General features: G+C 35.1%; 3 protein-coding genes and 1 long non-coding RNA gene across 5 annotated transcripts in view; 2 read left to right on the top strand and 2 right to left on the bottom strand.

The window, feature by feature from the left end:
- LOC309476094 (cell adhesion molecule CEACAM1-like) overlaps nucleotides 1-22,794 on the bottom strand; it is a 161,225-nt gene that overhangs the window by 133,135 nt on the left and 5,296 nt on the right. The gene's annotated exons all lie outside the window — the stretch shown is intronic.
- The window catches only part of LOC309476146 (uncharacterized protein), a 122,742-nt gene that overhangs the window by 27,838 nt on the left and 72,110 nt on the right, over nucleotides 1-22,794 (bottom strand). The window lies entirely within an intron of this gene.
- LOC309476002 (uncharacterized protein) overlaps nucleotides 5,744-22,794 on the top strand; it is a 33,065-nt gene continuing 16,014 nt past the window's right edge. Inside the window, exons 1-4 of one of the 2 annotated variants that reach the window (XM_082139075.1) lie at nucleotides 5,744-6,053; nucleotides 16,469-16,807; nucleotides 18,070-18,195; nucleotides 20,060-20,368. In XM_082139075.1, the coding sequence (XP_081995201.1) occupies nucleotides 6,008-6,053; nucleotides 16,469-16,807; nucleotides 18,070-18,195; nucleotides 20,060-20,368 (820 nt within the window). In that variant the 5' untranslated portion in view covers nucleotides 5,744-6,007. The remainder of the gene's footprint in view (nucleotides 6,054-16,468; nucleotides 16,808-18,069; nucleotides 18,196-20,059; nucleotides 20,369-22,794) is intronic. The other variant, XM_082139076.1, reaches the window with a different exon arrangement.
- On the top strand, nucleotides 16,814-17,880 carry LOC309476480. The gene is made up of 2 exons (XR_014198192.1): nucleotides 16,814-17,137; nucleotides 17,324-17,880. It is a non-coding gene; the product is annotated as an uncharacterized lncRNA (long non-coding RNA).

The raw sequence follows: 22,794 nt of genomic DNA on the forward strand, positions 1-22,794 counted from the left end.
AATGTACTTTTGCTAAGGTTTAATAAATGTCTATGGATATCTTCCCAAAAAAAAAAAATTGGCGGATTTTTTTTCCTATATAGTGTTGATATGGCAACTAGTAAATAAACAAAGTTTCGTCACCCAAGCATGTGCGGAAGTATTTAAAACAAGCGTGTTACAACCCTCTATGGTTACAACTAACCCCTAGGTTGTTGACAGTAAAAGAAATGGACACAGCGACCCCATTGGATTCAAGATAAGGCCGTGCTATTCTGGGCTACACAACGACGACGCAAACTGTAAGTAATGTAGGCTTGGCGGAGTGATTATGGGGTGAGATTTCGGTCACAATTCTGCGCGCGCAAGATCACATTTTGAGCGTGGAAAAGGGCATTTCGCACGCGCGTGAACTGAGTTTTGCGGAGAAATGTTCGTCTCGCAGATAAGAAAATATTGCGAGCGAACGAAAATCAATTTTGCATTTAAAATAAGTATTTGGATGTGCGCGGACGTTCTCTTTCGCGTGTGCAAAGTTTCACTTTCTTGCTCCTTTCATACCAGCCGTGAGCGCTCTCTAAGCGCAGACGGCTCGCTTGCTCAACACAACCCAGCGTTACAATATGCCATAATTCCAGCCAATCAGAGATGAGACTGCTAAATTCTGATTGGCTGGCTTGAAAACCAATCACAAGACTCCCTGCATCACCTACTGCGGAAGAGAACTAGTTTTTTTTTTTTTTTTTTTTTTTTTTTTTTTAGTCAGTTCAAATACAAAAACATTTCAGTACAATGCAAAAAAAAACCCAAAATGGTTACAAAGTATTGACAATACAGCTCAAAATATTTTACCAAAATAATAATAATAATAATAATAATTATTATTATTATAAAATAAACATAAACATAAGAACAAATACAAAAATATAAGTATAAAATATCAGGGCATTTATATGTATTTGAAAAGCTTTAATATTTGTATTGTTTTTATAAGCTTTTTATTTTGTGATCTCATGTTTGAAAGAGTTTCAAAATATATTGTTAGATCAGTGTTATAGAAGGCAATATACCGTAGGAGGTTTTCTTTTGTTTTATTCTTGTCTTATGAATATAAAATTTCGCCAAAATGATAAAAAGATTAATTATATAATTTTGTTTTTCAGAAAAAAAAGGGTTTTTGAAACAAAGTAAAATGTCATGAGGGTCTAAATCAAGACATCTGTTCAATTTTTTTGTCATATCTATTTTAAAGTCAGTCCAAAAAGAAATTGAACATTTATTTTTATATTGCCCTTTTTCTGTCTTCAAGTGATGTGTTACAAAAAGTGCACTTATCACAAACAGCGTGAATATATCTACTAATGGTTGCATTTACAGGATAGCATCTATGAATAATTTTGTACATTACTTCTTTGACTTTATTAGAAATAATAAACTTATAGGGCATAGTACAAATGTTGCGCCAAGATATACAATAAGGTTTAAGCCACTTTGATTTACATGGAGGACTGGATCCAACATTAAAGGAGTTTCTTATAAATTGTTATTAAAACCTTTATCAAATAAAGAGAGACCATTTACAAAGAGTTGAGGATTTTGTAAAGATGTATTATTGATATCTACATCTGAAAATTTGTTTAATATTAGTATGCCATTAGGAATAGCCTTAATTACTTTGTTAAATTCTTTTTCATTTACAAATAAACCATATTTTGAAATAAAATTAGGGTAGGTGTAAAATTGCCCATTTTTGTCAATTAGTTGGCTAACAATTAAAATGTTGTGTTGGACCCAATTCTCCATGTACAAAGATTTTTTATTATGAATGATATTACTATTGTTCCATATAAAACACCTACTGGGAGAAAAATTGTGTTTGTACAAAAGGGACCAGAAAAATAATGTTTGTCGGAAGAGAACTAGTGCAGTTGAGTAAAGTTGGCAGTAAATTCACAGATTCGATTGTTGTATAACCATCAGGACAGCAGTGATGTGTGAACTGAATTTAGCAACAATACAGTGAATTACAGTAAAGATATGTTTCATAAAAATCATAAAAATTATACATTTACAATTGTATAAAATTTAAAATATATATTTTCCCAAAATAAGTGTTGTAGTATAACCTTCAGGACAGCAGTGATGTGTGAACTAAATTAGGCAACAATACAGTGAATTACAGTGAAGTTATTTAATATTTTCATAAAAATTATACATTTACAGTACAATTGTATATACAATTTAAAATAGGCCTATATATTTTACCAAAATAAGTGTTGTTGTATAACCATCAGGACAGCAGTGATGTGAACTGAATTTGCCAACAATACAGTGAATTACAGTGAAATTATTGAATATTTTTCATAAATAATAATCATAAAGAATATATGCAAAACGATATTTATACAAAATAAGTGTTGTTATAAAAAGAGGTGTCATTTGTGCAGTAACAACGTTTAGCTCACGAGTTATTGACCCGGGAAGTTCGAATCTGTGAATTTACTGCCAACTTTACTCTCAACTGCACTAGTTCTCTGAATCCGCAGTAGGTGATGCAGGGAGTCTTGTGATTGGTTTTCAAGCCAGCCAATCAGAATTTAGCAGTCTCATCTCTGATTGGCTGGAATTATGGCATATTGTAACGCTGGGTTGTGTTGAGCAAGCGAGCCGTCTGCGCTTAGAGAGCGCTCACGGCTGGTATGAAAGGAGCAAGAAAGTGAAACTTTGCACACGCGAAAGAGAACGTCCGCGCACATCCAAATACTTATTTTAAATGCAAAATTGATTTTCGTTCGCTCGCAATATTTTCTTATCTGCGAGACGAACATTTCTCCGCAAAACTCAGTTCACGCGCGTGCGAAATGCCCTTTTCCACGCTCAAAATGTGATCTTGCGCGCGCAGAATTGTGACCGAAATCTCACCCCATAAGTGATTAGCGGAGTGATTAGCGCAGCACACGAGACGCCCTGACTGTTGATGGTTCCGTAAACAAAACAAACGTGACAGACTAGCTAGTAGCGAACGCGACTCGTGATCATGGCTGACTTGGAGGAATTTTACTGTGTATCAAACCAAGATCCAGAACCATATAGTTTTGAGCCAGAATACACAGACGAGGAGTTACGACAAGATGCCGAACAGAACGCCTAGTGAGAATATAGTTCCCAGTATTTATACGATTAAAAATGGTCTCTGTCTCATATAGCCTTGTTATTTGTACACGCTGTGACTATACAGATCACAACATGTAAATAGGAAAATGTTTGCATTATTTTGTCACTTATTAGGATTATGCTACCATTATCCATTTACATCCAGTCTTTGTGCTAAGCTAGGCTAGCGGTGGGTGCGTCAAATAACACTTACAGAACGCACAGAAATGAAAAAGGTATGTATGGACTTATCTAACTCTGGGGGATACTGTGAATAAGCTAAAGTCCCAAAAAGTCGGAGTGTTCCTTTAAGTCAAACCATATTTTTATCTTATTCATTTCTGATCTGACCACCTCCAAAAGCTGATTTAGATTTTCCCCTGAACAGAATATATTAGTATCATCAGCAAAAATCACAAATTTTAAGAGGTTAGTCACCCTACCTATGTCATTTATGTACATAATAAATAATTTTGGACCCAATATTGACCCCTGCGGTACTCCACAGGTGATACCCAAGCACTCCGATCTGTAATCCCCCATTTGAACAAATTGTAGTCTGTTAGTTATGTAACTTTTCATCCAATCTAATGCAACTCCTCTGATACCATGCTTTTCCAGTTTATTGATTAACAAACGATGATCAATTGTATGGAAAGCTTTTTTTAAATCAATAAATACTTCCACTGCATATTGTTTGTTATCTATGGCACTGGTAATATCTTCAATTAACTCCATTAATGCCATTGATGTAGATCTGTTTGACCTAAATCCATACTGACTAAGACTATCAACCAATAATTCATGCTTCTCAATAAAATTATCCAATCTAATTACATACAATTTTTCTAATATTTTAGAGAACTGAGAGAGTAAAGACAATGGCCTATAATTCGTGAATTGATTTCTCTCTCCAGATTTATATAGTGGAATGATTTTAGCAATTTTCATTATGCTTGGGAATACACCTGTTTTGAAAGACAAATTATAAATATGAGTTAACGGTTTAATAATTGCACCAATAACATCCTTAATTAAAACCATATCAATATCATTCACGTCTGTTGACTTTTTATTCTTACAATTGTTAACAATTTCAATAATCTCAATTTCCTCAGCTGGTTTCAAAAACATAGAGTAAGGGTTACTGTCTAAATAATCCACTGCCTCCACCTCACCTTCAGTCTGTGGATTTTGAATTCCCTCGGCCAGCTTTGCTCCCACACTTACAAAGAAATTATTAAACCCATTGACTACATCTTTCATTGTGCTTAAAGTCCTCTCATTATCTATAAAATACTGAGGGTATTTTTTATTCATCGGTCCATTCCTTATAATATTATTTAGCACTTTCCATATACCCTTGATATCATTTTTATTATCATTTAATATTTATTATAATAATCTTTCTTACTTATCCTCATGATACTGGTTAATTTATTTTTATATCTTTTGTATTTATTGTCAGCTTCTTTTGTTCTGTGTTTAATAAATTCTTTATATAAGGTGTTCTTTTTTTTGCATGCATTTTTTAATCCTTTTGTCATCCATGGTCTCTCTTTAAATTTGTGCTTTATGGTAAATTGTTTTAAAGGACAGTGTTCATCATATAATGATTTAAAAGTGGACAGAAATATTGCGTATGCATTATTGGTATCAGTCTCATCATACAATTGTTTTCCAATTAAATGCAAGTAATTCACTTCTGAGTGTATTTATTGATTCAACAGTTCTAATTCTCCTGTAACTATTCTCATTAACTTCCTTATACTTCACATGATCATAAACACACAACGCAAAAACTGGCAAATGATCACTTATGTCATTTAGTAACAACCCACTCTTTAGACTATTGTCCATAAGCTACACAATGACCAGATTCTGCCATGAGCTATATAGGAGACATATCTTGTATGTAGGCTACATATAGGGCTTATATGTGGATATAAAGAAGCAATACAGGAGACCTATATGGCCTGTATATGCACATATGCACCTCAATTTTGCCTATATGTGGCATATATCCATGCAGCATAGGCCTATATATTATCATATATGTGAATATATGCTGTATATATGCAGCATATATGTGCATATAAACTGCATATAGGTTTCATATATGCGCATATATCCTCATATAGGTTCTTTCCATGTGGGAATGTGAACAACATTCACTGTCTGATGTGTCGATTCACTCCATACTTTTTGCTAAGATGTTTTGGGGTTGTCAAGTAATTAATTAGATGACTGAGTTTGTTGCGTGCTCTAATAATCAATTGCCATTGAAATCGAATGCCCACACAGAAACACTGCGAGAAATATAAAATAATTAGTTATTGTTGTTGTTATTAGAATTTGATTATTCTTTTGTGATTGTTTAGCCTATAGACCGTTGCACCAAGAGCACCGTGATTTTTATCTATTTTTTTACCTTGTCATTTTCTGTATTTTTGCAATTCCTTCATTTCCTAATGCATATTTTATATTGGATTGTCTTGTCAAAGACAAGTACTCAAAACGGGGTGGCAACACTGTACCAAGAAGAAAAGAGATAATCGTCTAGTCCAAACAGCAGGTGGCGGTAATGCTCGTTTTTAGTTTGTGATCCGCCGTAAAGAAGAAAACCTTGAGTCTCCGCCATTGCGGTCTTCAGCGCTTTGCTACAGTTTTCCCAAATTTGGACAAGTAAACGTACTTCTTCTTTAGTTGGTTATAAATCATAGTGTAAATGATTTAGTCAGCCACAGTCGGTATAAAAATCTCTCTGTTGGTATTTAGTAGGGTTAACAATCGTCGCCTTCAGTCGGTAGTTCAGTAACAAACAAACAACGAATATTAAAAACAATCGAAGTTAGGTTTTGTTGAAATCTGCAACATGAAGTACACCTTCAAATTCTTTCAGATTGTTCTATTAATATGTGGTAAGTGCTCGATTTCTGTTTTTTTTAACACTTTCGGTTTCACTTTGACAGCGATAACAGCGTTCATCGACTATCGTCTTCTTCCTGAACTTCATTAACTTACCTTATGAAAATGATCACATTTATTTAAATTATTTTAGACATGCCCTCCTGTTTAAGGATAAAACCGGACAAAGCAGTTTTTGCATTCTGTATGTGTGAGAGAAACTAGTTTAGATAAAGATAATGGACTTCGGTTGCTAATAGTTCCCCCAGGCAGGATGAGAAATGAACACAATCCACTAAAGTGACTAAACAATCGCTACTCCGATTTAAAGGGTCTGAGATGGAGAACATTGTTCGGTGGAAACGCGGCTATTGTTTGCGTTCTCAAACCACCAGGCGCTGTTGTCGTGCAAATGAACGGCCAGAAAAAGTTTTCTGTTTTCATTTAAAACGGTGTTGAGTAAATTTCATTAAATACAATCTCTCCCACTTAGCGAAGTTACGTCCCAAAGGCGAAAAATCAGCATATGAATCTCAACAACGATGACATGCTTAATGCGGCAATGCATGCTGGGAACCACCAGAATAAAAAAACAGGCTCCCAGCATGCAGTGGGGCTTGGATCATGTCACTGTTGTTGAGATTCATTTGCTGATTCCTAATACATATGTCTAAAGGCCCCCCCCCCCCCTCAATGTATTTAAAAATGAAAATTCATAATGTCTGATATGTGGCATGAAAGTATTGTTGGTGAAAATCATTATTAATAATGAACAACAACTTTTGGTCATTGAGGTTAGTGAATCATTCTACTGGCCTACTGTATATAGTTTTTGTTTCTGGCCTCCTTTGCAACAAATTACAAAGACCTCACACTGACATAAAAAGTCAAGAGTCAAACTGGCCAACTAAAGTAAACATTGATCAACATAATGGTGACCAAAATTTTTCAATAAAACATCAACATCTAAACCTCTGTTAGGCTAATTCTCAAAAAGAACTGTAAATGAATGAAATAAATAAAGTTAATATGGTTAGTGATAAGTGATGGAAATGTTTGTGGAGTTGTTTAATCATCCTCTGCTGAGATCTTGAGAGATTTAGGGGCTGTTTAAATGACACAGTTTTTCAACTAAAAACGTACAACTTTTTTACAACACGCAACGTTTTTACCATTCGTTTACACGACAACAGCATTTTGGGTGCCTGAAAATGCTAAATTTTGAAAGACGATGACGTCATGCACATGCTTATTACGTGTTTGTTCAGTCTATAGTGTTTCATTCAAAATACAGGGTTTTTAGTTGTTGTCGTGGAGCTGTGTAAAGGGGGATCGTTCTGATAATTGTGTCGTCTGTACGTAGAAAACTCAAATAAAAAATGTCTCTGTTTTAAGCATATTGTTGTAGTGTAAACGCACCCTAAATGTCTTTCATCTAAGCCTGTGGCTGAAGTCAGTTATAGTTCTTGTGTTTCTTTTTTTCGTTCTTGTTGTTCCTCTTTCCTTCAGTGATTCTGATTGTTATCATCAGCTGTCTTCAATTGATACTTTGCAGTCACGTGACTACCACGGATACCTGGCGGGCAACAAACGGGTATTTTCAACGTTGAGTCCTGTAGTTCCAGGACTTTCTAGTAGCTATCAAGTCTGTTAGTGAGATAGCTGCATAACTATGGACTAGGATTAACTCCAAGGTAGCTAAATTGTGTACAGCAGACAAGTTTTTTTTAAGATAATCGAGCAGTAATAATTCCTCCGTAAATAATCTATCTCTACTGTTGGGTCATCTCTGGTTCTCATTGAAAATTATAGATATCGCAAACCTCAAAACAACCTATCACACACTTCTGTTATTGTTAGCAAAAGACGACAGCTGTTACTGTACGTTCACACCGCCATCGGCGAGAGTGTCAAAGTGCCCGGAAATCATTCATTTGCAATGAATTTTGCCGCTCTCGCCGGCGGCGGTGTGAACGTACAGTTAGTCTAGCTTAGACTCATAACACAAACAGCTGACTCGCCGAACCAGCTGGTGAATACTGGTGGTGTTGATTGACAAAACTACAGTAACTTAAAGACACGATTAATTACATGATCATACACCCATTGTATTCAAACAAATGTTGAAATTACCTTTGATGGTAATTTGCACAGACGTGTATACTGTGAAGGTTGCTTATCTCATCTGCGGTTAGTGCATCCAATTGCACAACAACTATCTGGCATGACGTTTACACCTCAAAACACCAACTTTTGTATAGTAAAACTGGCGACCCTTGATTAGTTTACTGGGTTTCGTTGCTGGAGAACGACGTTCTTGCCCGCCAGCCAGTACTTGTGACGTCACGTGCAAAGTGTCAATAAAGCTCAGTCATCACTCAATTAATCACTTAATTATCTAGTGTTAGATAATAACTAACATACTATAAGTATTCAGTGTTACAATTAACACTCTGTAGTGTGCATACCCAACCCATGTGGAGCTTACATGGAAACTGTGGACAAAACTCAAGTGGTACTCACTTCAGAGCAGTGGCGGCTGGTTATAATTATTCTTTTTTTTTTTAAATAAACACAAAGCTGTACCAAAAAGCATGTTTCCTACTTGAACATAAATTTTGCTCTCCTTTCTTTCTGGCCAGCAAATTTCCCAATTACTCTCTGATTAAATTCAGTCATCTCAGTAACAAGTCTCTTTTCCATGGACAGCAATGCCAGTGCATTCAGCCTCTCCTGGGTCATGGTGTTTCTGAGAAAAGTTTTTATTCTTTTCAAGGTTGAGAAGCACCTCTCAGCTTCAGCCGTGGTCATGGGTGTGGTAATGAGAACTTTTAGGAGAGTCACAGTTTCGGGAAAAAAAAGACTTCTTTGAGATTATTCTCCATAAACAGCTGGAATAGGTATATTTTTCAGATAGATGTTTGAGGTCTCTTACCTCTTGTTGTCCACAAAACTTCGTTTAGCTTCGTCCTCTGTCGCTGGCCTGCTACTGGATTTGTAAATCTGGTTGGTCCGGTCTGAGATCCTTTATCCTTTTTTTTTTCTTCTTCCAGCGAAAGCCTTGTGAAAGTTTTTTTTTGTAAATAAATTACAGAATTTGGATTAACTGCTGCCATTATTTCTACCAAAGTGGTCAGCCTAGCAAGGTTGTGACGGTGTCGTCCACGCACTCGCAGTAGTGGCCAAGAGCGTAAAGTTGAATCACAGGTGACGAGAACCAATTAGATTGGATAAAATAACATGTATCCAATTCTGATTCGCCAGGGACTCAACGACCTGCGTCCGGAGGAGAATCTAGAAGAAACCAATTAGAGACCAGCTTCAGGTCACATGCTACCCGAAAATTTAAGGTCTCAGATAGACATCCATTTGTCCGGCGTCCCTCGCTCTTGAAACAGCATTGAACATATTGAAAAACATAGAAAATAGCTAACCGATTAAAGCCAGTTTTTATTAAATGCTGAGGCTCTTTTTACTACCAGCCGGCACATCGTATGAGTAAACTATTTTATTTTTGTATTTTTATATCATTATTGTACATGTATATTTCTGGATTTTGGATGGGGCGGCGCCCTAGGGCCCTCTATTGACAAGCCGCCACTGCTTCATAGTCAAATGACGACCTGAGGGTTGTTCCATAAAAGAGACGCTTAGAAAAGCGGGGATTAAACTCCAAAACCAGACTTGAATGAGCCTAACAAATGAGTTGGGGCTAAAGTGGTTCCATAAAAAGTAATTGAAGCTCACGCAATCTCACTAATTTGATCCAGGTTTATCTAGTCTAGATAATTGCGTGTGCACGCGTTTCTGAAGCAGCCCTAGAGGTCGATCGTGGATCAAATCGATCCATCATCAAACAGCGTATATTTTGTGCTGTTTTATGCATTTGTGACATGTTTTTTTTCCCCCTCAGTTCAAAACTTACATTTTACAGTTATATTCTCCATCTGTAAATGTTCGAAAGTCATGCAAATGTATCCATTTTGCTGCTAATTTTCATATTGAACGAGCGCTGCTGCGTGCATGCGCGCCAAATAGGAGCGCAAAAATTCTGACTAAAATATACATTTTGCTTGGAAAATTAATATGCGATATTTTATAACACTAGAAATATCTTCTAATTATAATAATTTATCTTTAGGATGTTGGATAAGTTGCAGTGAACTTCTAGTGAACAGAAGTAGGCTACTTCAGTGAACAGAAGTAGCCTAATTCAGGGAAGATTTTTTTAAAGAAACTAAATATATAAAGATACAAAATATAGTTTTGGGTATAGGACCTATGCTACTTAAAGGAGAAGTTCACTTTTAAAAAAACTTTTGCTGATAATTTACTCACCCCCATGTCATCCAAGATGTCCATGTCTTTCTTTCTTCAGTCGAAAAGAAATTAAGGTTTTTGATGAAAACATTCCAGGATTTTTTCACATATTATGGATTCCATTGGGACCCAAACGGTTCAAGGTCCAAATGACAGTTTCATTGCCGCTTCAAAGGGCTTTAAACGATACCAGACGATGAATAAGGGTCTTATCTAGCGAAACGATCGGTCATTTCAAAAATAAAATAAAAAGTTGACGTTTTATAAGCACAAATGTTCGGCTTGCTCTGTTCTGTGATGCGCGTTCGTGACGTCACGTAATACGCAATTACGTTGAAAAGGTCACGCTTGAAAAATTGAAGAAAATGTTCTTTTTGGCTTTTTAATATTAAAACACTCAGGATGCGCACACGAAATGGGCATTTTAAACGATAAACTGACACAAATACATTTGAAAATGTTTATATGGTCCTCCTTCCGCACATTTGTAAACACATCAAACTTGACCTTTTCAACGTAATTGCGTATTACGTGACGTCACGAACGCGCATCACAGAACAGAGCAAGGCGAACATTTGTGCTTATAAAACGTCAACTTTTTATTTTATTTTTGAAATGACCGATCGTTTCGCTAGATAAGACCCTTATTCATCGTCTGGTATCGTTTAAAGCCCTTTGAAGCGGCAATGAAACTGTCATTTGGACCTTGAACCGTTTGGGTCCCAATGGAATCCATAATATGTGGAAAAATCCTGGAATGTTTTCATCAAAAACCTTAATTTCTTTTCGACTGAAGAAAGAAAGACATGGACATCTTGGATGACATGGGGGTGAGTAAATTATCAGCAAAAGTTTTTTCAAAAGTGAACTTCTCCTTTAATAAAGATGGCATATAGGCCTACTTATTTAGAATGCTGAGAATTACAGCTTTTAATGCAACATTTTTTTGGAGAAAGCAAGAATCCCCAGTTTTAAATGAGTAGATTTAGTTTCTAAAGTACATTATGGAGAGGATAACATTAAATTAAGAGCAAATGTATACATTTTGAAAAGATATGTGCAACTCTAAAATCAAAGAATATTCCATAAAATAAAGGAATATTAGCCTACATTAACTACATTTTTATATAACCCTCCCTCCCTTTTATTTCTAGTTATTTGTTATTTTATTTATTTAATTATTTAATATTGAATATTTGATATTCAAATAATATTACTTGAATAACTATTAAGAATTATGTGTCATTATAAGAGTTTGATATAAATATGTTAATGTTAAATTTTTATTACTATTTATTTATTGTTTTTTTCTTTTCCCCCTTAAATCATATGTAAAAGTGTCTATGTACTTTTTGGTTATTGTTCTAATCGTGTGTTTTTAGGCTATGTGTTGGTGGGTATTATCATATGATGTCTTTAAAGGAACTGTCAATTTGTATAATTGTGTTAAATGTGTTTGAATTGAAAGACATAATAAAGTACATTTATATATATATATATATACTAAAATATTAGTTATTTGGACATTAGATGTCCCTTATTTAGAATTTTAAACCTGTGTATTTTTATGACAGCAATAACTGTAAAGGGACTATTGTAATGGGGTAAATCAAATGTAGGCTAATATACTGTCAATAACCTCGGATTCATCTTACCAGTTAAAATTTATACTCTGCTTTTGTAATTATTTATTTTTAATTTTGTGATTTTAACTTCTGCTTTACAAAGCTTTTTTCAGATTGTGTTCTAATGTTCTTCTAATCATAAACATATACTACAGCTGCCAAACAAAACCAGAGAGAAATGTATTCATAAATCTTTAAAACAATCTAATTAAATCTTGGGCACAAAACATTCAGCCAGTAAAAAAAGAAAACCTGTAGTATATATTTTGTATTTAGGCCTATCTATCTATCTATCTATCTATCTATCTATCTATCTATCTATCTATCTATCTATCTATCTATCTATCTATCTATCTATCTATCTATCTATCTATCTATCTATCTATCTATCTATCTATCTATCTATCTATATAGCCTAGGTCTATATTGACTAATTTATCATTGTAGCCTTATTTAAGTTGATTTTCTGTATACTGTGTATTTATTTTTGGACTAATAGTGGTTAATAAAGTCCAATAATGGTATGAGAGAGTGTCAGTGGTAATATCATTGTGTTCTTGTCGGTCAGTGTTAGAGGATCTGTGTAACAGCTGAGGCTTAGCCTGACAGTTAGCCTGCCCTGGACCAGGCTAGTTTCCCAGCATAAGTTGCCAGGGTAACTGAGTTTGAACTATTTTAAGTTTGCTTTATGAAACAGAATCCACCGACAATAAGTCTGACTAACCAAAATAAGCCTGGCTTGTATTCTAATCTTGTTTTATGGAACAACCCTCTGCTCCTCCTCTCTGGAGCTCTAATGGTGTGGAGGGATATAGTTGTTGTGGGTATGGGTAGGGTGTGGTTAGATATTCTAGCTCCACCCATCAGGCATACATTACATTCGCTGCTCCTCCCTGGTCTAGTGAGGAGGAGCTACATGTAAGCTCCACCCATTTGCTCTGCAGTGAGCAGCTTCTTACAAAACTGGCTGGGACACAATTAGATATCCCAGGTGATACTAAGGCCCCACATGGCCCAGGCCCCACATGGGTGTGCTGGCTGGGGTTACTGCATACATGAACACTTGGTAGCTTCAAAAGCTGTTAAAATAAAAATAATACCTTCTTCAAAATATTTCTGAAACAGATTCCAATATAAATACACTTTTGAGAGCAAGGTGTAAGGCCCGATATATTGGTCCAAAGCCGGTTCGCCAATACACAGGGAAGGGTATCATGTGTTCACTAACATTACCAGAAGTGTTACTTAGGTTATATGGTTTTAATCTGTGAGAAACTGTTTCTGTTTCTGTTGGTTCTGCAGGAGTGTTTGGTGTTGATGCAGATGAAGTGAAGACAGTGTCAGTGATGGAGGGAGAATCTGTCACTCTAAACACTGATGTTACTGAAACACAGGGAATAATTCTGAGACTGTGGAGGTTTGGAGATAAAGGTTCCACTATCGCTCAAATCGATGGAAAGGATATCTTATATCCTAGTCACATTGACATATTTAGAGGCAAACTGCAACTGGATCTCAGACCATCAAGAACATGAGAACCAAACACTAGGGGTGCACCGAAATTTCGGCCGCCGAAAATGTTCGGCCGAAAATGCCATTATCGGTTTCGGGCCGAAATAAAAAAAACAGCCGAAAACGTAAACCGAAAATGAATGTCACCCGCCCCTCCCATCCGTGCACAAGCGCTTAGGTTTCACTCACGGTCGAGCTGTTATTACGTGTCTGCCTATCAAAGATTAAAGGGACACTCCACCCATTTGCATTAAGCTTTGCAATGTTAGAAACCCAGTCATACTATTGAATGGTCGTACAACATTTTCTCATTTTCCCCTGAGACGGGAGAAATCCGTTATTTACCTCTTACACTTCCTCCTACAATGACGCAAAAATCGTCATTTTGCGTCATTGTAGGAGGAAGTGTAAGAGGGGGGGATTTCTGTTGAGACTACAAGCACTAGTTCCCACCCTTTCAAACCCGCCCATAGGGGGTTGGACTTAATGTGCTAACAGACCTATCACAGATCAGTCTTTCTTTGGAAGCTAAGCTAGCAGGCTCTTGTTTTGTGGAGAAAGCTGAGTATTAGGGGTTACCATCCTTTTTCCCGGACATATCCGGCCGTCGAGATCGTCCAAAATGTCCGGGATTCAGCTTTTGCTTTCTGTGGTCGCCATTCATTGTTTACATGCACACCTTTAGTTTCAGTCTAACTGAATTCATTCCGATTGGTGAATCTGAATGTAGTGTTTACATGAACGCTAAACAAGTGATCGGTTGATGTGCGTTTTAACATTGCTAAGAAAATTCCCGCTCCTCCGTGAAAGATACGAGACCGATGCGTCTCAGTAATGACGCCACCGGCCTCGCGCCGTTCTCCCGCGGCCCTCAGTCTCATCCTGCTCGCCACAGTAAACATGATGAATGGCGACTGTAGAACGCAAAAGCCGAATCCCAGACATTTTGGGCGATCTCGAAATCCCTGGCAAACTCGGCACGGAGACTCACTAGTAGCCTGCCTTGTTGTTTTCAACTGCGCTCTCTTACCGGTAGGTGTGGCTTGGGAGTGGCCTCCTAGGGCAGCGAAGCAAGTACATTCTGGGAGTTGTTGTCTTTCATCCACATAAGCCAAAAATACATTTTCTGGCTTTTCTCAGTCTAGAAAGCTCCAAATGAAAAAATTTCTTAAAATTTTTTCTACATAAATGACCTATTTTAAATACACATTCATCTTTCCAGCGGTGGAGTTTCCCTTTAAGCATGTCAGCAGTATGGAAGTATTTTAAAGTTTCAGATGAGGACACCAAAGTTGCAATATGTAACATTTGTTCTGCAAAAATCTCAAGAGGGGGTATGGTGCCAAAGAACTTTTCAACAACAGGTTTGATACACCACCCGAAATCGCGGCTATCTGCTTTGCGAGCGTTCGATGTCGGTTCTAAATAGGCCTACTGTAAAACTTCAATTAATGTTAATAATATTTGTTTCAAATCACTGAATGAAGCGTGCTATATTTGGGACAAGAGTCGCAACCTTAAATTGCTTGCACAAAACTCTTGATCAGCACTCAACATTTGTTTATTGTTGTTGTTCATTTAAACCGTTAAGCGCAGAGAGAGAGAGAGAGAGAGAGAGAGACTGCGAGCGAGAGTGAGGTCTGCGGTCTTGACCATTAGTTGATTTACTTGTTTTTGTGTAGGTAATACGTTGTCAAATATGTTTAAGCTTAAATAAACTACCTTTACAAGTAGTTACTGTATGTCTCTTTGTATTAATTTGTTCTGTTATTGTCGTAATGCGCGTGTCATTGACAAAATGCGCAACCAGATGTTCAAATATATGAGTTTTTTTAGAGGGAATATTCGAACGTCATTTTTGATCAGTTTTGACAGCCCTATTTACATGCAGCAGCAGAATAGAGGCCCACTGCCATTCTGTGATTTTGTGGGCAGTCATTCAGATAATTGTGGATCTTTTCTTGCACAACTGTTAAAATACAATTTTATTTGATGGAACATAAAACTTGAAAAACTTTAAAGAATTTTTTTATGTAACTTAATAAAAGTTTGATTATTCTATTGGTTTGTGATTTTTTTTTTTTTTTTTTTTTCAGATCCATTAAATCCAAGCAAAAAAAAAAAAATATATATATATATATATATATGTTTAAAAAAAAAGCCGTTTTCGGCTTCAGTTTTGGTTTTCGGCCAAGTGCATCCTAAATTTTCGGTTTCGGCCCAGAATTTTCATTTCGGTGCATCACTACCAAACTGACTTTATAAACTTCAGATCGACCTCAACTCTGGGACCTCACGTATGACATTCAATGTTACTGTCTATGGTGAGAATACTTTTATTATCGATAGTTAGATGTTTTAATTTTTTTTGTTTTGTTTTATTAATTAAACTGAATTAAGCTGAGATTTCACCAGCAAATATTACTTATGTGCTCAACAGTCTTTCAGAATTGTAGTTTCTCAATATCACAGTCATGCTGTTGTTCTGAATATCATCACAGCTGTGATTGGGCCACATATGATCACATGACTGAACAGCAGCATGATGGCGAGTGTGATACTGCTAATATACTATAGTTAATATTACGAATTTAAGTAAATTCATATTGATTGACTTACATTTTACGCACAGTTTGGTCAGAATATTTTTAGTTTGATTCCATTGGTAATAGTTTTGAAATAATTCAAAGCAAGATCAATTATTGTATAGAATTATGAGTTGTAATTCTGTCTACTGAACACATACAATTGTAGTGTTTCAAATATTGAAATGTTCCTGTGGTCTTTTATGAAAAGACACATCATTAAATTGGTCAATCAAAAGTAACTGTTGTACATACAGTACTAAACTGATTACCTTTTATCAATCTGCATATGCCCTGTGTAGTAACCATGAGATAAACTGATATTCTAGTGCCAGTCACAGAGTTCAACATGTTTAATCAGTGTGTCTATGAATCTGTTTCTTGCAGAGTCTGTTATTGATGCTGTTAAAGCTGAAATGAAGACTGTGTCAGTGATGGAGGGAGATATTGTCCCTCTTCAGACTGATGTTACTGAACTACACGGAGATGAACTGATAGTGTGGAGTTTTGGAGATGTAGGAAAACTCATAGCTAAACATGATTTAGAGGCAAAGAGCTCACTATTACATGATACTGATGAGAGATTCAGAGACAGACTGAAGCTGGATCATCAGACTGGATCTCTGACCATCACAAACAGCAGAACCACAGACTCTGGACTTTATACAGTGAAGATCAGCAGTAACAAACAGATGTTATACAAGAGATTCATTGTTACTGTCAGTGGTGAGTAACTCGAGTCTAATGAATTTTTTTATTTTTTTTATCAGTTGTCTATGAATAATTCAGATGATGTGACATTAATGGACTCAAATCATGAAACAATCCTTTAAAACAACCCAAATTAACTTTCAGAGCTCACAACTTCTTACCCGGACATTTTATTAGCTAAAAGAGCTTGCTTGTATCTTACATTGAAACCTGTGAATAGATCTTTGATAAATACTGACTGTTGTTAAAATTTTTTAATTGTTTCATCTCTGTTTTAATGTTTATATATACAACAGTCATTAGCATATATATTTACTCACTAAATACACTCATATCTACACTCAGGTTATATAGTGTTGATGTTTATAGTGTGTTATAGATCAGACACACTCACACTAATGTCTGTCTTTATCATTACAGTATCAGATCTACACTCAGGTTATATAGTGCTGATGTTTATAGTGTGTTATAGATCAGACACACTCACACTAATGTCTGTCTTTATCATTACAGTATCAGATCTACACTCAGGTTATATAGTGCTGATGTTTATAGTGTGTGTTATAGATCAGACACACTCACACTAATGTTTGTCTTTATCATTACAGTATCAGATCTACACTCAGGTTATATAGTGTTGATGTTTATAGTGTGTGTTATAGATCAGACACACTCACACTAATGTTTGTCTTTATCATTACAGTATCAGATCTTCACTCAGGTTATATAGTGCTGATGTTTATAGTGTGTGTTATAGATCAGACACACTCACACTAATGTCTGTCTTTATCATTACAGTATCAGATCTACACTCAGGTTATATAGTGCTGATGTTTATAGTGTGTGTGTTATAGATCAGACACACTCACACTAATGTCTGTCTTTATCATTACAGTATCAGATCTACACTCAGGTTATATAGTGTTGATGTTTATAGTGTGTGTTATAGATCAGACACACTCACACTAATGTCTGTCTTTATCATTACAGTATCAGATCTACACTCAGGTTATATAGTGCTGATGTTTATAGTGTGTGTTATAGATCAGACACACTCACACTAATGTCTGTCTTTATCATTACAGTATCAGATCTACACTCAGGTTATATAGTGCTGATGTTTATAGTGTGTGTGTTATAGATCAGACACACTCACACTAATGTCTGTCTTTATCATTACAGTATCAGATCTTCACTCAGGTTATATAGTGCTGATGTTTATAGTGTGTGTTATAGATCAGACACACTCACACTAATGTCTGTCTTTATCATTACAGCATCAGGTGTGTCTTCAGGTGCTGTAGCAGGAATAGTTGTGGTTCTGCTGCTGGTGTTTGCTGCTGCTGCTGCTGCTGGTGTGATTTACTATCGCCACAAGATCTCTGAACTAGAAAAACAAAAGCGTAAGTATTACAGCTGATAAAGCAAGAGAATAGGGTTGGCTCTGTACTGCAATTTTGACTTTGGTACAATACCAGAATCTAATATTGACACTAAATCGATACCATTGGTGACAAATAACCAGCCTCAAAAGTTAACTGAAAACAAGTTTATTATGAACATTGAAGGAAATTCCGCAGTAACAAATGTATTGCTTGTAAACAAGATAACAAGTTTGTATTTCACATCGTGCACAATAGAATCAAAATGTAAAAAAAAAAAAAAAACTTAAATCTGCAACAACTTATGTCTTCTTGCTTCCTTGGAGTTGCTTTTATATTTCATATTTAGTTTAATGTAAGTAATGTTAAGTAATGTAATGTTATTATGTTAAACATGTATCAATAAATTTATAAATGATTATTGAACTAGATTAATAAATTATATAATATTGTTAGGTCAGGTTTCCTAACAAATGTTGACAAATGTAGCTTTATGTAAAGCTATTAGTTTTAATATTAGTTATTAGTATGAGTTATATTAGTTATATCCATATTATCTCTAATCCCAAAAATTAATATTTTAATTTCTCTTTATTCATTCAAGCGAATTCCATTAATATTTAATTGTTTGAAATTAAACGCAAGTGCAAATATTATGAGACTTAAACATCATTGATTCTAGCGTGTCACGCATGTTTGAGCTCCCGTTTACCTGAACATGAAACACTCAAATCGATGTGCGTTGATCAGTGTTGTGAATAAAAGTCTAAATGAAATTGGTTGAAAGATGCGCTCAACTGTTGATCTATTAACTTTTTGAACAAATTAGGATTAGCAAGAGACAGATTTGACCTCCCCATTGATCCTCATGTTGTTTCTTTATAGCCGCCGCCACCATTCAAAAGTTTGATTAAAAAAAAAACAATAATAATTTAACAATTTTATTTAGCAAGGATGCATTAAAATATTTAAAAGAAATATTTAATTTTCACGGTGTGGTTCTGGAGTGGAGAATGAATGGAGCAGAGGCAAGGATCTTATCGCAGCATTTTTTGAAACAATCCAGATGAAGGTAAACAAGACAATCCTAAACGAGTGATAAAAACCATAAACGAGACAGATTTGTAAATATACCAGTTTAAAATGAAATTAACAATATACAGTTTATAAATTAAACAGTGATTTTAAATTGTAACAATTGTTCACAATATTACACAAATCTTACATCAAAAACAGTAACAGTAGTGTTTAACAGTAGTGTACAATAAACAATAGATAAAACATGTCTTTCCAATATATATTTATTTATTTATTTATTTTGTTTGTTTGTTTTCTTTTTTTATGTTTTTGAAAGAAGTCTCTTCTCACCAAGGCTGCATTTATTTGATCAAAAATAGTAACACTGAGAAATATTATTACAATGTTAAATAACTGTTTATAGTATTGAACTATAGACCTTAATGAACAATTGTATAAGGTTTGGTTCTTTTCTTGTCAACCTTACTGTTGAAAATCAGGGTTTTTTTTTTGTTTGTTGTTGCCATTTACGGCTACCTGAACTAATATTAAAAATGTATAATTTGAAAAAATGTATATATTATAATTTGATACATTTGTTAAAAGATTAATAAATGCACTGGGAATAACTGTTTATTCGCGCTAACTATGGCAGTAACTAAAATTAACACATGCAACCTTATTGTGAATTGTTATTCATAATTTAGTTTAAAAAGGCATCCATGTGATGAACTGATTATTACAGTAAATGTTATGAGCACATGTGAAGAATCACACAGTATATCCTCAGTGTTTCTGACATGTTCATCTGCAAATTCACTTATATTCTCCTCATTTCTATGTTTCTATGTGCTTCTGTGACATGAAGTGAAGACAGTGTCAGTGATGGGGGGAGAGGATGTCACTCTAAACACTGATGTTACTGAAGTACACAGAGATGATCTCATAGAGTGGAGATTTGGAGATAAAGGGTCTCTCATAGCTGAAATCAGAGGAGGGATCGTTTTTATATATGACACTGGTCTTGAGGAGAGATTCCTGGACAGACTGAAGCTGGACAAGCAGACTGGATCTCTGACCATCAAGGACACCAGAGACACAGACACTGGACTTTATGAACTAAAGACCAGCCAAGACAGTAAAATCAAACACAAGATGTTCAGTGTTTCTGTCTGTGGTGAGTAGTTTACATTTAACATCTTTATTCTTTTAATTTAATATTTTAATGTAGATGATGTAGTTGTGAAGAGCTTATTTCAGGTTTTCCTTATCCTTATTGAGGACCTTATCACGCACGAGAACTGAACTGAAAACGCTCGCATATGGCTTTCCGATCGGTTCTTTAATAAGACTTTGTAACAGATGTCTGCGTCTGCCACATCACTCGTTCGTCTGTCCGAACGTGACGTCTGCGTTTTCTGCCAGGGTGTTTCCAGCACATTCCACACACTCATTCATTATTATTGTCTTCCCACTGATCTTCAATTATGTTTTATTAGCAATTATGTGCTTTTTTACCTTGCTTATGTCTAGCTTTTCATTCCAAATAGTAAATATTAATTTACACAAATGATCATATTAACATTTTTGTTTGCCATTGTTTCTTGTCAACATATCCACAGATACTTATAAAGAACTCATAAAAAGTTGTTCTAGCATATATGTACTATTCACCACTAGGAGTCTCGTGACCAACACAAAAGAACATAGTTGTAAACATTTGGGCTAATTTAAGTAACATATATAATATTTGTAATGTTTCATTTTAGAATTGTAATGTTTAGTTTTAGAGTTTCGCCGAAGTTTGATTGACATGCGATCTGACAGTTAACAGAATTATACTTAAAACAGTTTATTATTATTATTATTTAGCCTAGAATTTTGCAGAGAATTAACAATAAACCTTCAGTTTAGCATTTCCTTTGACATAATTTGTTTCCCCCAACATTATTTTAATATATTTAATTATAAATATCAACTCGCACATTTCATTATTTATAGGTTTACTTATTCAGGAAGATGTGGATTTAGGTAATTATGTATTTATTTGCACATTTATTTATTGATACTATATTTCTCTATAATTTTGTGGACTTTATTAATTCATTAATTCATTTGCGTATTTATTTATTGCTTTTACATGTTTCGTCCTCCATATATTACTGAACTACCACAATAAAAATTACAATTAATAAATGAAGGGTAGCTTAATTCAACATGTAAATGAAACAGTCATCTGATGTGCGGAGCCAGGACTGTTTGCATTAATCATGATAAATAAGTCCTATTACACTAGTAAAACCTTCATAACTGCAATTAAACAATAGGCTAAATAAATTAAATGTGCAATAGGCTCACTAATATCTGCTGAACATTTGGAATAAAAATATGCTGAAAACCGAAACATTAGAATGTGACAAACGAAACACGGATTATCATGGTTTATTATGCTGCTGTTACAAAAATTGAATAAATAATAAAATAATAAGGCCTAAATAAATAAACAAACAAACGTCGAACTATAGTAAAGTAGGCCTATAGGACATAAACTGTTTTGTGTTTATAGCCTAATAGTTCTTGTGTTTGCAGATTGTAGGTGTATTATGTCGGATATCAGAGATATGTAGGCTGTTTTTTTTCTATTGTTCTATTTACAGGATCTACAGAAGCAGTCTCATAGCCTACCAGTTGACGCAATCGAGTTGGCAACCATGTCTAGTATACCAGTGCTGTAGCCAAGGCTTATTAAAATTATTTTTTTAAAAACAACAAAAAAAACAATAATAACCCCAACAATAAGCTATAAAAATGCAATAGCCTTTATCAAAAATCACGTGAATGACGCGTGGCGTCTGACTCGACACTTCAAGGTATTGTACCTGATATTTTTTTCTTCTAGTTGGGCAAAATGGTTTAAACCATATATAAAATAATATATTTTAAAAGGAATCATCTGTGAAAAAAACAGGCTTTATGATGCCATTGCCATCTACTGTGTATTATGGAGGATTGTAATAGATGAGAAGCTCTTGCCCGGGACGGAAAGCCTTGGCCAATAACATGCTCAGGGAAAAGGGGGTTGCCTATATAGAACTCAGGGACAAAAATTATAAAATGAGCGAGTACATCATGAATCCATTTTCCAAACTCTGTTTTTGGCTCATCCTGAATCACTATGGTCCACCTATAATAAGTGTTTATATTCCGACTATTTTAGACTGTTTCGGGTCGCCACCTCTGCGGAGCAGCCCAGTGCCTGCGTGACTCGTCATAGACATAAACAGAGAGAAGTAGTTCCGACTACAATGTTCTTCCGCAGTTCTTTTTATTAACCGCTAGAGCGCCAAAAGTTAAGTGCTGGCGCTGCAGCTTTCACTTCCACACGTGATTTACGTGGCCTCTACGTCTCATCTGCGTCTTAAATTGAATGGAATAAATAGCAGAATAAAAAATAAAAAAATAGACGTTGTGTGAGACGTTCACAATCCCGGTCAAAAAAGAGCGCATTGGAAATGAATGGGAGATGAATTTTATTTGGTACAAAAACTTTTTGGTACTGCAGCCAAACAAAATTTTTTTGATATATCAATTTCAAACTTGTTT

This window comes from Leuciscus leuciscus, assembly GCF_965113295.1.
Source record: "Leuciscus leuciscus genome assembly, chromosome: 15".
In the NCBI taxonomy this organism is placed as follows: domain Eukaryota; kingdom Metazoa; phylum Chordata; class Actinopteri; order Cypriniformes; family Leuciscidae; genus Leuciscus; species Leuciscus leuciscus.